This window comes from Hirundo rustica, chromosome 1 (assembly GCF_015227805.2).
Source record: "Hirundo rustica isolate bHirRus1 chromosome 1, bHirRus1.pri.v3, whole genome shotgun sequence".
NCBI lineage: Eukaryota > Metazoa > Chordata > Aves > Passeriformes > Hirundinidae > Hirundo > Hirundo rustica.
This window is the reverse complement of record NC_053450.1, coordinates 103,383,461-103,398,058: the sequence shown is the minus strand read 5'-3', so window position 1 is coordinate 103,398,058 and position 14,598 is coordinate 103,383,461. Positions and strand designations below refer to the sequence as shown.

The 14,598-nt window shown below is 39.8% G+C and overlaps 1 protein-coding gene across 10 annotated transcripts in view; it reads right to left on the bottom strand.

Annotated features, from left to right (window-relative positions):
- HECW1 (HECT, C2 and WW domain containing E3 ubiquitin protein ligase 1) overlaps positions 1 to 14,598 on the bottom strand; it is a 260,766-nt gene that overhangs the window by 160,552 nt on the left and 85,616 nt on the right. For all 10 annotated transcript variants that reach the window (XM_040074231.1, XM_040073981.1, XM_040074379.1 and 7 more), the window contains one exon: positions 5,151 to 5,475. In XM_040074231.1, the coding sequence (XP_039930165.1) occupies positions 5,151 to 5,475 (325 nt within the window). The remainder of the gene's footprint in view (positions 1 to 5,150; positions 5,476 to 14,598) is intronic.

Here is a 14,598-nt window from a genome sequence, read left to right as displayed (position 1 = left end):
CAACAGAGGCCATCTAAGCCTAAAATCAACCCAGAGAGTATTTAAACAAATGTTTAAATGTCTATTAACCAACAGTTATTAGATTTGTCAGGTTGTGGTGAATTGACTTTCCAGGGGAGAAATAACACCACAGGAAGAAACAGAGGAGGAAAAAAGTGTTAAAGCTAAACTTTAGTCACTAATCATGTGAAGATATTTCTACTTATATAAATTTGAGAGGAACTACTCTGGAAAAAGCCAAGTATGGACAGAAAATTGGACCCTCCAAGATTTGGGTACGAAGACAGTTTTAAAAAATAGCCTTTAATAATGTTTTGCTTTCATATAAGGAAATGTTGAAAGAAAGAAAGAAAGAAAGCATACTTTATATGGGTAAAAAAAGTATAATGTTAGCCCTGATAAACCCCTAACATCAGTGTGCACAGACACTGGAGCAAATTATTTTTTTCAAAAGCCTACTTTAAACATTTCTGCTTAGTTCCTTTATATCACATATGGAGGTGATGACAGAAGTGAAACCTAGTAGTAGCTAAAATGCCACTACAATAATTATAAGATAGCTCTTTATCTACAGGCAGCTGCCAGCAGTCCATATTAATTTATCTAAAGAAGCTTCATACTGTGGCAAATAGCAATAGCGAATGAGATAAGAGAGAAAGAGAAAGCCTGAGATAAATAACTGCAAATATTCCAGCTGCCTCACAGTAGCCATTAAATGAGAGTCCTTACTTAAAAAAATATACCCTTTCTTCATTATTCATAACTTTGTTTTAGTTCAATTTTTTTCCCAATGGGCCGTTTCTTTACAAATAGCTTTTCTGCAAAGAAAAATTCCAGAGACTTTTAAACAGCAACAGAGCCTTGTAATGTTCAAATTTCTTAGAGAACTCTTTTTGAGTGTTTACACATATTTTTGATTATGGATCTGCTTCTGAAAAACTGCTGAATGCTCATAATAATATAGTTCTCTTGAGGGAAGACAAACACACATTTCAGATGAGTTGTTACAGAATGTATAGGTTCCTCTGCATTGCTTAGAGCTGATAGATATTATATAGTAGGGAAGTTAGAGCATCTCTAAAGTCCAGACTTAGCAGGAATGAAATATAATTCCTGTTCCTGAAGGCAAAGCATGTCTTAAAAAATGCTGGTTTTCTCAATTTATATATTTTTTGTCACCTTTCCACAGCTAATCTTAAAACGTGCTGAAGCAATAACATCTATATTTTAAGAAAGTCAACATTTACTATTCTCCCTTCAAGTAAGGGTTTTTCTATGGCCTTTCATGAAAATCATTTGCATGTGCATGGATGTTTCCAGGAAGCTTCAGGGTAGATACTATTGTTTGCCATGAGACACCTGACCACCATCTTTTACACAGTTTTTTGAGAGACTGACTGGCTGCCTAGTCCACTTCCTGAGACCACGAGCAAATGTTATGTCTAATAACAAGTGCTAAATCCAGCTCTTACCTGCTTCTGCAAAGACTGGGTTTTTTTTTTCCCAGCTGGCCCCTAAGGAATGCCTAAATGGATCAATAGGGGAGAAAAACAGATATTTTGTGATAAAAAGAGCTATGGCTCTTCAAAAGAGGAGCAAGCAGGCAGAATTTCCACAGGAAGACTCCCTTAACTCCTCTTTCAGGCTACTTTAACTTCTGAATAGCACCCCAAAATGTCCTACAGTATGAAAACATATGAGATATGTGATTTCTGCTTTTTTTTTTTTTTTTTTTTAAATATTTTATAGCATCTTTATTTCCCCAGACTTGGAATACCATTATTCTGAAATCTGAAGTTTATTGGGTATCATCAAATCTTTAGTGATGGCAGTGGTGGTGAAAACAGAGTAAGTTTCATGTCTTTCAAAACCAACACTCATACTAAATTATTTGGAGGTATTTCCTAGAATACTACAATGGCAAGCATTAAAGTCCTACAACATAGAACTGCCTTCTGTTCTGCTTCTGCATACTCCCTTTCTGGGATACTCCCTCCCACAAGACAAATAACAAATACCAACACCAATGCTCCCAACATCAAGGCTTAAAGAAAATTCACAACACACTGCCTGATATCCTAAGGATGCAAATAATTTCCCAGTGCTCATGATTCTCCACAATACTACAAAGTGCTACATTCAAACCTTTCAGCTCCAATTTCACCAACCCAAACAACCTCAGAAGGAATCGGGCTGTATCCACAAGCTGGACTGAGACAAACACTTGAATGACCAACAGCATTGCAATAGTTAACAGAGTTGCCAGACAAGTGATAATAATAGGCTTCAACACTAATCCTCCCCTGAGCAGACAGGGAAAAGCTCCTAATTTCTTTGGTTCTCTTGTTCCAGTCTTGCTGGTAATTCAAAACATAGTTATAGATCAGTTTACATTGTGAAGGTCATACCCACAAGGCCAGGAACATTCCTTCTCTTAACAGCAGCACAGGCTCACAAAATCTGTGCAAATGCAGACACAAATCTAAGCCATTAGGGATGTCTGGATCTTCAGCCACTACAGACTGGTCACAAACAGAAGGCATCAGTGCATTATTTCAGGTCAGAAAGGCGCTTCGTACTGACCCTTCTAACTGTCCCTACCCCACTACGAGACTGTGCTCTCATACAGCCACATGAACTCGATTCTGTCCCAATGAAGCTAAACTGAAAGATGCACTACAGCAACTCAAGGACCTTCAGTTTGCCAAACTGAAACTGTTCTAAGCCAAGCCCCCAAAAGGCCTTCATCAGATGTTTGCTTCTACAGACTCATTCCTACCGGTTCACACTACTTTGTAAATGCGGATACAGCCACAGCGCCAGTTACCTTCACAGATTCTGAGTGCTTTTCATGTGAAACAAACTTTAAAACCTGAGTGATCTTCACAGTCTTCCATGTTCTTTAAAGGGAGCCCAAACCATAACTCATATTACATAAGTTTTGCAGGGAGGGCAGGAGTGGGAAGAGGGGAGTGGAAGAGAAAAAAGGGAATGAGGGACGCTGCTGTCTGCTATTTCCTCAGTGATTTAGAGTGGGAACCTGAGAGAGTGGAGGCAAAACATCTGCAAAGACATCAAGGATCAGCTATTGGTTTCTTGAGGACTGGACACACAATTCATTTTTTATTTGGCAGTGGAGTTCCTTGGAATGAGTCATTGAGTATTCTCATAAACAACAGGTATTTAGCCACCAGGGGCAAGGACACACTTCAAAATTTGCATCTCTAAGTTACTGGGGTATTTTAAGTCTGGGACAATGTATTCTGTTTGACACCATAAATTAAGCAGGAGTATCGGGGTGTATTTTTATTTTGCCCAGTTAAATTTCTACATATTCATGCTGCTTATTTAAAAAAAAAAAAAAAAAAAAAAAAAAAAAAAAAAGGATTAGAGTGTCTTCACAGCCCTGGAGCCAAGATGTGAAATCTGGCTGAACAAGTTCAGTCAGTGTGAAACAGCCCTATGCACTTTCTGTTGACTTCAGACTACCAGAAGGAATACTGTGCCTCTATCCACTGAAGCAAGAGTTTGTGAGTTGCCTGCACTACTTCAGAATAGGTGCATAGTATTTCTGAGTGCCCAGTGCTGGGAGCTGCTGTGTCTTCTCATCTGTTCCAGAAAACACTTCATTTCAAACTTAACTGTAAACAAAAGTTATCTTCTGTTAAGGCCAGCAAACCAGGCCGATTTCACAACATCTGTTTTAAATCCCGTCTCTGTCTTTTTCCTAAAAGATTTAAATTTCAGAAGCCTATTTTTCTTTTCAAAGAAGGACATTTTATGAGGTTACTCACAGGAACGAGTACTGCAGCTTGGCTCATTGTAACCTCCACTCCTTTCCCTCTGTGTCCTAAACAGCCACCCTTGTGCATCCCTTTTTACAGTCTCTTCAATACCCTGAACTTATTTTCCAGCGCCTAACACCTTGCCACCATGGTTCTCCTACATGCTCAGACCTGCTATCTAATACTTTCTCACATATCCCCTATGTCACCAACATCTATGTTCCCAATATCGTCATTATGTAAGGCAAGCCATTTGGTTTTATCCACTAAAGCCCTTAAGTGAGACCATGGCTCACTATGATGTCCCCTATGCCTGCTCCAAAAGCTCATCTCACAACATCACATGCTTTATTTGGTTTTGGTTCTCTGTCTGGACAAGATGAAATAGTGCTTTTAGAACTAAAATATCTGCTTAGTGCTAGACATACCTTCCAAATAGACACAGAAAGCATTTTACCAACATTTCCCTTTGTGGGGGCACCAATTCTTTACAAAGACGCTGGTTTTCAAGAAACATTTAAGAACTTTACATTTTTAAGACCCATAACCCACAGAGAAATGTGTCTGAAACTGATCCAACATCTTCCAAATTTACCAGAGAGCAGAGTTAATATGAACTCCAGTCTCAGCAGCAGGACTATCTCCATAGAAACCAAACCAGGTTAAGAAAAGCTAATTTTATTCTGAAGTGAAACAATCAGGTAAAAGTAGATTGAAACCATTTCTTATTACTCCTATGTGGGGCTGGATTTACTAGATGGAGTTGCCAAAAATATGCTAATGTACATGGCTCAATATAGCTTCCAATACACAATAAAAGGAAAAAGAAGCAAAACTTTCTGGGGCAATTTCAGACTGTCTCAGTCTATAATTATTGTTCATATCAAAATATCCTGTGGCTATGGAGAAAAAGGCATTCTCACAAGGTTTTTAAATTATTCATATTCTTGACTTGTAAAACCTCTCATCTGTCACAGATTACTCAAGGACTCTCAAGAGGAAACCCTGAAAATATTATACTGTCTTGATACAGTAGGTATTTTCCCAACATCCAAATGGCTTTAAAATTAATTTATCTTGAAACGTCAAGAAACCATCAACAGAAAGCCTTCTTGTATCTTTGCTGAAGAAAAAGTGAGCACAAGGATTGCAACCAGTAATTCAGAAAGGAGCAGAAAAAATCCCTGTCATGTATAAACCCACTTTAAGACTACACTTAAGGGACTTGTATCAGCTCACTACTATCATGAGCCCACATTACCCTAATGCCTACAACTACAGAAAGCAGCAAGGAACCGAAAAGGAGAAGGGGTAACAGGGACTTACCCATGAGATACATGCCAAGAAGGGGTAACAGGGACTTACCTATGAGATACATGCCAATCCAGTCCCCTGCATCCACTTCCTCTTTTATATCCCAGTATATCACTAGGTCCTGTGAATGCCCGATGGAGTAGTACGAGCTGCTGACCATCAGGGTGGACCGGCTGTCTGAAGTGACGAGGTCTGTGTCACTGGTAGACCTAGGAATGGTGACCGTCTCATGGGAATTGCTTCTGATGTCCGTGTTATGGAACTGGTCAGGGTTATAGCTGTATCTGAGAGGCTCTTTGCACCGGCGCCGATTTTGTGAGTTCCTAGATGGAGATGCCATGGCTGCCAGGCCCAGGAACCTGTTTTGGTACAGATTCTGTGAAGAAAAAAAGAAAGGATAGTATTTACAGTGTTATTATTTTTTCAGTGACATCAGAGCTCAGGAAAAGTAGTAAGTTACAGCAAGAAAGTAGCAGATCTTTTTCCATTTATCATTGCAAAACAGAGATGTGAAAAGAGGCAGCAAGAACAGTGCTAACTCAACTCCTGCTCTGTAACTCTTACTGTGAAAGCAAGTGTAAGAGCAAGCCTTGCACCACCAAGCTCAGCCATAACTGAGCTTGGCAGTGTGAGGAAATTAACAGGACTTGGCTTCCTCCATGTTAATGCACATGTCCAGACACAAACACCATAGCTACTGAACTGCCAGAGAGCCACTCTCTTTTGACATCATGAGATAGTCTTCTCACTTTTGACAGCTGGAGTTGTTAGCCCCAGTAATTCTTGCTATATTTGCAGAGGAATCCTTAAGGCGTAGTCACTCTAGAGACCGTATTTCATCTGGAGAGACCAGTTAGCAGTGAGTAAGAGCTGTTCCTCCCTGCTGGCTATTTGAAGAGAGAGCACCAGGAAAACAGAGTTAACCCTGCTACAAAAATAGAGATGTCTTCACAGAAGTATAAATACAATGTCAGTGTTGCAATGTCCCTCTGTACAGTTGATACCTACCAATGGTACAGCTCTGATCTGGTTTTTGCAGCAGATTGTGAGATACTAAGCACTCTCTGCTCAGGTAAGAATTTATGAATGCACCAGACAATTAACAACAATTGAGAAGTTTACTGCAGAGTAGTCATTGTCCTAGCAGCTGAAAAACATTTTAATTCCAACCTACCCTTTCTCAAGGCAAGCTGAGTGACTTGTACAAAACGTGTCTTGGTGCATGAATTAAGAGCTTTTGTGAGACTGCAGATGGAGAATGCTTAAGTTATGACTGGGTTAAATTCTGATGTGAAGACATTTTCTGATACTGATCAAAATATTAGTTATTCCTGACTTCTGTACTGCTTGTTTTTCCTTCTTCTCTCCCTGCAGCTCTGCTATTTCAATCACTCAGCCTTTCACTATTCATTAGCCTTCCATTATCCATCTGTTGCCAACCATGCCGTCAAGTCTGTTAGATACAAAACCAGACAGCTTTCCAGTATGCAATGAAATGCTTTTCACATGATCAGAAGTCAAATAGTCTTTTTGAACTCAAAAGAATTAAGTGGCATAAAATCATAGCTCCTCTGTCCAGCCAAGCAGTTATTTAATGCTGGCTTTATTAAGGCTAAGGTAGCACAGAAGAACAGTAAGTCCTGAAAAAAACCCAAATATTTTATTTATTAATACTGTTTTGGGCAGAATTATTAACCAGCCTATTATTGTATCTTAGGATTCTGTTGCACAAAAACTGTACAGACAGAAAAAAATTCAGCTGGCATGTTTGTACCCCTAGAATATGCAGATATTTTGCAAACACTGCCTGACAATGCTTCCAATCCCCTGACCCAAATCCTCACTTACTGCATTAAACAGGGTTTATAAGCAAAAATAGCTCTGGTGGGAATGCCACACATTATAGGAAGTGATGCAAGACTGAAGCTAATAATGCAAAAGGTATCTTTTCCTCTGCTACAGGTAGAGGAATAGAGGGAAGGGAAGGGAAGGGAAGGGAAGGGAAGGGAAGGGAAGGGAAGGGAAGGGAAGGGAAGGGAAGGGAAGGGAAGGGAAGGGAAGGGAAGGGAAGGGAAGGGAAGGGAAGGGAAGGGAAGGGAAGGGAAGGGAAGGGAAGGGAAGGGAAGGGAAGGGCATTGTGTTGCACTCGCTATGCATCTCATCTTTTTTTTGCTGCTTCTTTTCTTGCATTTATTCACTGTTTGGAAAGAATTCACTACAAAGTATAGAGACCAAAATACTATGTGAACAGAAAATACATTTTTTTTTTTTTTTTTAATCAAGAAACATGCATTTTCTAATCTGAGATGCACAAGCGGGCACACAAACTATCACACTCTAGTCAGTAAACCAAAATTGTTGGTAGTTTCTGTCACTTAGCAAAAAAGGCACTGGCCATCACGACAGTATCTGACATAACCAGAACTGGTTTTATAACTGTGAGATATCAAAGTAATGAACTTGATGTTCACTCTTCTGGATTACTCTGTATCATTAACATGATTCCTTTGCTCGCTGCACTACCCAAAAGCTACTCCAGTTCAAAGGCAGACATTTTATTTCTGGTGACAAATTACTCCAGGGAGCAACGGTTCTACAGATACTTTCATTTTTGAATGTTAATGGATGTAGAATATTAATTAACTGCATACCTTAAAATTAAACTAGACTTAAACATATTTTTTCAGCTTCAGCATGAGTTTAAGAAGTTGTAATAAAAATGGTATATTTATCATTCTGTTTGAATTCTGTTAGTTCCTGTTTTCCTGTATGTTGATGCCAGTGGAACAAATGGCATAATTTTAAAGCAACGCAGAAGGCCAAATTCTCCATAAATCCAAGTATCTTGTATTTCCACAAAGTCCCCGAACAAAAAAAAAAAAACAAAACACCTCCAAACAAATGAAATAGTCACACGTAATTATCTGGAGTAAATACTGGCATAAAAATACAAAAACACAGCTGTATGAGTAAGTAGAAAAGAGATTAGGTAAAATAGTTACACCACATTTTATTACCAGCTTTTCATGTTTTGTATGTAACTATCTAAAGCCCCCAATCCCTGGTGATAGAGTCTCAGCCATGGTGAGACAGTTTAAAAAACTGCAGACATCCTCTTGATGTTTTGTGAAAACAATCTAATCCATTGTGGATATATATTTCAAACATTATGACTTTTTAAGGGGTGTGAGATTAGTATTTACTCAATCCTCTAGCAGAGATGTGTACACTACACACACTACACTAAACACTCATTTCTAATATAGAGTGTAAATTATAAAGCGAGAACAAAGAAAGGCCAAATGTTGGCTGCCAACAAACACCTCTTCATTTCTGCCTCAAAACAGTAATTCTACAGCTGCTTCTACAGTCAGTCCTTGCAGGGGAGTTTCCACCCAGGGACATTCGGCACAAAATGACCTCCAGGCTTCATTTTCCCCACTCACTCTTCTCACCACTGATTTTCAAGGAGCTCTGGAAAACTTTGTCACTAAAGATCTACAAGCTACATGAAAGTCCTACCCCAAACCAGATATTTGGAGGATTATCTGTGAGCAGCAGTTTGCCTCTTATTTATCTCACTTAGTCCATCTAATGGAAACAAACACCTGGAAAATTAATTGAAATTTTTTTTTCCTCCTATATAAATCTAACTGCAATACTAACAGGGAAAGTAGGAAGGAGCAGCCTAAAGGAAATAACAGATTAAATCTGACTGTAAAGAAAACTGCCTTCAAAAATAAAAGCATAGAAAACCTGTAATCAGTAAATACCAAGAAAAAAAAAAATCACAGTTTCTTCCCACATTCTCTCCCTTTCTTACTCACACCTCTCTCTTTTCCCAATTGCTGTTTGGGAAATTGGCATTCAGAAAGCGCAGAGCCTTTGTCACCGATGCCTTTTCCTTTACCATCTGAAAAAATTGTACCATCAATGGTACTTGCCTCACTCTTAGAGACAAGAAGAATCCCCTGGCTGAGAGGCTTCATACCATTATTGCTAGCTGAGTTTCACCACAGGATTTAGAGCTGCCATGGAAGCGTCCTTTGGAAATCTGTAGGGTTTAATGCTACGGGTTTGGTTGGTTGGGGGTTTTTTGGTTTTTTTTGTTTGTTTTCTGTTTGTTTGTTTTGTTACATCTTCAAGGATCCAGCTCTGTTCTCCGTTCCGGCAATTAAGAGCTGTCTTCCAGAAACCTGGACTGATATAATTTACCTCTGATTAATGGAAGATGGATTTATGCAGGTCATGATGGTGGTACAATGGACTTCCACTGCTCATACCAAAGAAAGAGTATGATTGAAACACAACCCATCACTGGAGCCCTGACAGATGAAGAAATTTAAGAGAACAAGATGACAATATTAGACACCAGGACAGTGGTGTAATCAAGGCTACAGCTTCAGCTATCATAACCACCTCCATCAACCTACTGCCACCTATCTCAACTATTTTTTTACCATCCTGTGAGAAAAAAATCCCTTTGGACATTTGAATTTTGGAAGAATTGTTAACACAATGTTTAGAAAAAAAGAATTTTTAAAGCATAGCTTATACTACAGCCAAATCCAATAATCAAGGGCTTAGAGTGCAAAATGCTATGCAAAGTCTTCTCCATACCATACAGTATCTGACTTGCTGTAGACATAAAACACAACATGAATTCATGAAGCTAGGGATTGGAGAATGCCACGAAGCCAAAGGATTTGGAGAGCATAGAGAACTTTGTAGCATTGGTCCAGTTATTTTAGAGGCATAGGAATGGTTTCTTAGCACTCCAAAGGAATCATTTAACAGCCCAAGGGAATTGCAGGCTTGCATGGTCTACTGACACCCTTTTCCCTGCAAGATATTACAGAGCACGTAGATGAAACTGCTACTCTTGGGAAAGCTGAAAACGTTTCAGAGGAGTGCATGTCGTAGAAACACCAGAGAACTTTAAGAGCATTTGTCTCAATGTTACACATCTATAGCTATATATATATATATGCCTATAATGACCACTAATCAGACATCAAAGCCATTATACATCAGCAGCAGGTCAAATGGATATTATTAGGCAGTTCATTTTTCCATTTTCCAACCTTTGTGCATTTCCAGTACAGTGGTAGTGCTATGTTAATGTATCCTCTTAGATTTAACTTTGCTTCAGTGAAGTGCAAATCAGTGCACAAATTAGAATCAAAATGAAAGAGCTGGCCTGAAGGTCAGCCCGGCAAGGTTTGGTGCTGGCGGGTGGGATTGATTCCTGATGCAGGCCTATTAGTCATATGGCAGAAAAAAGTGGCAGCATGGTAATGAGGGTACTCTTACCATCTACAGAGCAAAAGCACAATTAAGAGCAGTCCATATTTTCTGAGAGCACTTAAAATAATCTCTTGGGGACAAGAAGGTAGAAACCGGAATATGTGGCAATGATTAGAGGGAAATTCTTGGGGTTCAGAAAAAGGAAGAAAATTAATAATGCTTTTTTTTTCTTCTCTTTGTGAAAGTACTACAAAAGATTAATGTCTGACGAACCCAAGAGATCACACTAAAAAGACACACACAAGACATTAAGATTTGTACTCCTGTAAGTATATAAACGAAATAATTTTCTGAAAAACCACAACAACAAAAAAGACATTTCACCAGTTTTACATGAGCTGACTCCAAATTTCTTCACTTTATGTCTAACTAAGAGCAATTAACAATCTTAGGTCCAAGACATTTGCACTGAGTTAGCAATAATCCACTCAGTTCAGTCTTAAGTTGTACCAAGGGAAATATAGGCTGGATATTAGGAAAAAGTTTTTCATGGGAAGAGTGATAAAGTACTGGTGTGGTGGTGCGTTTTTCTTTAAACGTGTTTTTGTAAACCCTCTTGAATGGTTTGTTCCTGTTTCTTCCCCTCAGGTGGATCGTTTTACCCAATGTTTTCTCCTCCCTCGCCTGGTTGTCATTCACTCCCTAGACCTGCTTTTTACCCCATACTACATAGAGGTCAATCCTACCTAATCCCTGCCCTTTGTTCTAGAAAGTTCCCTGTCAGTCCTCGTCTCAACCCCCTGCCTAAACTCCTCTCAGGAATTCCCCTATTCCTCAAGGCCCCATTGGTCCACCTGACCCTTTTCACTCCTACTGTCTTTCCTATTGGTTGTCATATTGTGAGCCCCTCCCTAATCTCCTCCCTGTTGTATCCCTGATTGGTTGAAGAATTGTACCCGCCGCCTGTACCTTCCCCGTTTAAAAGACTGTGTCCAATGCTGATTTTTGTCTTTTCACCTCTGCCCTGCTCAGGGAATACACTCCTCTGGGAAGCACACAAAAGGCTCCCCCCTGTTCTTCACCCTGATCCTAGACACTGTCCCACCAGCTGCCATTGAGAGCACAAACAGCCCTGCTCTGTACCACCACCCGGGTCAAAGCAAGACCTGGGGGCAGCCACTCCTGGCGCGGACTGAGTAGTGAGGGCTAGCTTGGGGAATTTCTCCAGCAACGGCATCAACTGGAATGGTCTGCCAAGGGAGGTGGTGGAGTTGCCATCCCTGGATGTGTTTAAAAAGACTGGACATGGCACTCAGTGCCATGGTTTAGTTGAGGTGTTAGGGCATGAGTTGGACTCAATAATCTTGAAGGTCTCTTCCAATCTAGTCATTCTGTGAAATCTGTGAATTCATTACATAAAGCACTAGGAAGTTTCTGCAATGGCATGCAACTAAGTACAAAATTAATTTCTTATTTTCTGTTAAATTGGTAGCAGCAAAAGCAGTCTTCTCTCAGCAGTTCAGCACAGCAGGGGATGAGAAACAGCCATCAGACTTACCCGCTACTGAAAAAAGATCTGAAAACACTGCCAACATTTTTAAAGGACATATTCAAGTGCACAAGAACATGTAAATATGCAATATGGCCTGAATATAAAATCTCAAAAAGATAATTGTAAGGAAATTTAAAAAGGGTCAACATGATAATATCTTTAATCAAGATAACATTATACAGCTTCAGTTTGTTCTTTCCACACTGCTAAATGAAAGAAATCAGCTTAGGATCTGCTCATATGCTACAGTCAAATACTCCAAAGTCCACAATGCTCACCTTTGTTCATGCTTTATGATGCACATAATAGGAAATTTATATCTTTTATTTGGTTGGTTTTAAACATCAGAAGCAAGCAGAGAAGTCTGCAGCAGTACCAGACAGAGGAAGGACAGTGATTACCTCTCAAAAGGAGCAAGATGAAGCATTGGTACATAGCACAACACACCCCGTCATACCAAGCATCCTCATGTCCAAAGGCCACTATGCCAGACTCACAGATACACATGTCCATGTGACTGTGGTGCCAAAGACTAAAAACCTCCATTCTTCATAATTTCAAACCCAAGGATAATATTTATGGACAACAATCACGGAAGGAAGAAAACCCAACATTCTGTAGCAGGCACTAGTATTGGTATAATCCACCTTCAAAAGTAAAGAAGCATCACTCTATGAAGAAGGTTGTCTCAAAAAGCCTGTGTGTCCCTTACTGGTCTGTTTAAGAATCACTGCCACATTTATGAGGTCCATGACAAAGAAGGACTCTGCTGGCCTCCCAGGAATGGTACCTAATCCAAGGGGCTTTCAGGAAGGAAGAGGTTAAGAACAGGGATGCTCATCTCTGTTACAGGCTAAAAACTGCTGCTCTTCTGTGAGGTGATCCACTGATTCTCCTACAGAGAAGCCCTGACCATGCTGAATGTCTTGTTTCAGGTTCTGCACAGCACATAATAACAGACATTGCTTACCTGATGGATTTTTATAACCACTGGCTGTGGTTCAAGTACTTTGTCCATGAAAAAGATCAATGAATACAGAGGTCCAGATTCATTCAGCTGAAGTTCTGAGTATGTGAGCCACCCAATTTAGGAATGTAAGACTCCCTGAGTACTCAGAGGGAAGGGACAGGCTCCTCATAAAAAATGACTGAGACCCAGGTAAGGCTTTCCCAGGCAGAATTCAGCTCCACCTCTCTATCCCTTTTTAAGGAGTTAGTGACCGTTGGGATTCTAGGTCAGGTATGTTAGGTTAGGTAGGAAGGAGTCAGACCTCTCAAGTTGAAAAATATTGTATTATATAAAGGTAAGTGGGCAAAGCACTCCTGAGGACATCAGAAAATGTGTATTCTAAGTACATTAATGGATGTAAAATAGAATCATAAGGGAAATTAAAAAAACAAACTACTACCTGATTACCTAAAAATAGTTTGATTTTCTAGAAAACTATAGATTTGCAAACTAGAGGGTACATCCAGAGAAAGAGCACAGAAAACAAAATACTTAGTATAGTACATGCACTCTATGTACAGCTTTTTTTTAAAAAATGTAATACCAGTAAACGTACCAGAGGTTTACAGGAAAAGCTGTGAAGACATTTTGCACAGTTTAAGAGACTACCAATGAAATGGTGTAAATATGAATTGCAGAAAGATATCCAGTAATGTACTCTGTTTCACAGAACTGTCAAGTATGGTAATTTCTCAGTCATTGCTCAGAAGCAGTCGGAGATTTCTCATATCTCTTCCCAAAAGTTCAGTGACTGGAGGAATCTTTTTTTGTGGAAAGCACTCTTAATTTCTTATGCGACATGAGTTATAAAAATCCTACCATTTTCTACCACGAAGAATGCATTACACCTTCCACTAAGACCACAGTTTTGTTAGAAAACAAGCATTGTGTGATGTCTGTAGTGTATATTGCTACCAGACACAAGAAGACTTGTCTAATGTATTACACAGGTGTCAGGCATAGCTTATTATGCATAAAATATACACACACAAAGAGGCAAAAGAAAGCAACTAAGCACAGATATCAAAAGAGAAGTTTTTAATGTTAACCCCCTTTCATATACATGTATAAATCTTTGCAAATGAAAGGTTCATGTGTGTATGTATCAAAGGATTTATCCTGCAGATCTATGCATGCAGCATTCCCATGATCCATGCTTCTCTTTCTGCCTAGACACTCCTGTGCAGCACAGGTGGATCCATACACACCACAAGACATTTATCATCATGACCTGTAAAACCTCTGTTGACTCTGTGAGTGCCAGCCCCTGAAAGAGCTGTGTGCACCTTCCCTCCTACCTCCCTCTAGTCCAAGCTGTTGGCAACAACCATGTTCCTCTGTGCTATGTTTCTCACATCACAGCCCATGCCATAGCCACATTCCAGGTGACCACGCACCTTCTTCTCCTTCCCATCCCTTCTATTCTCAAGGCCTATCTCCCCTTTCTCACTTGTCAATACCACTGTCCCCACACTTACAGGTAGGAAAGGACAGGACACACAGCATCATTTGCTGTACCAGCTGTAAGACAGGCACTGAATTAACTTGTAGGGATGATAAACATACAAAACCCAGGAGGGCTGGAAGGAGGCTCTTTTCACTCATGGCTCTTTGCAGCTGCCCATGGTGGCTGGCCCCCACTCCACAGCAAAGAGAACATTAAAAATGTCCTATTTCATTCACTGCTGCTA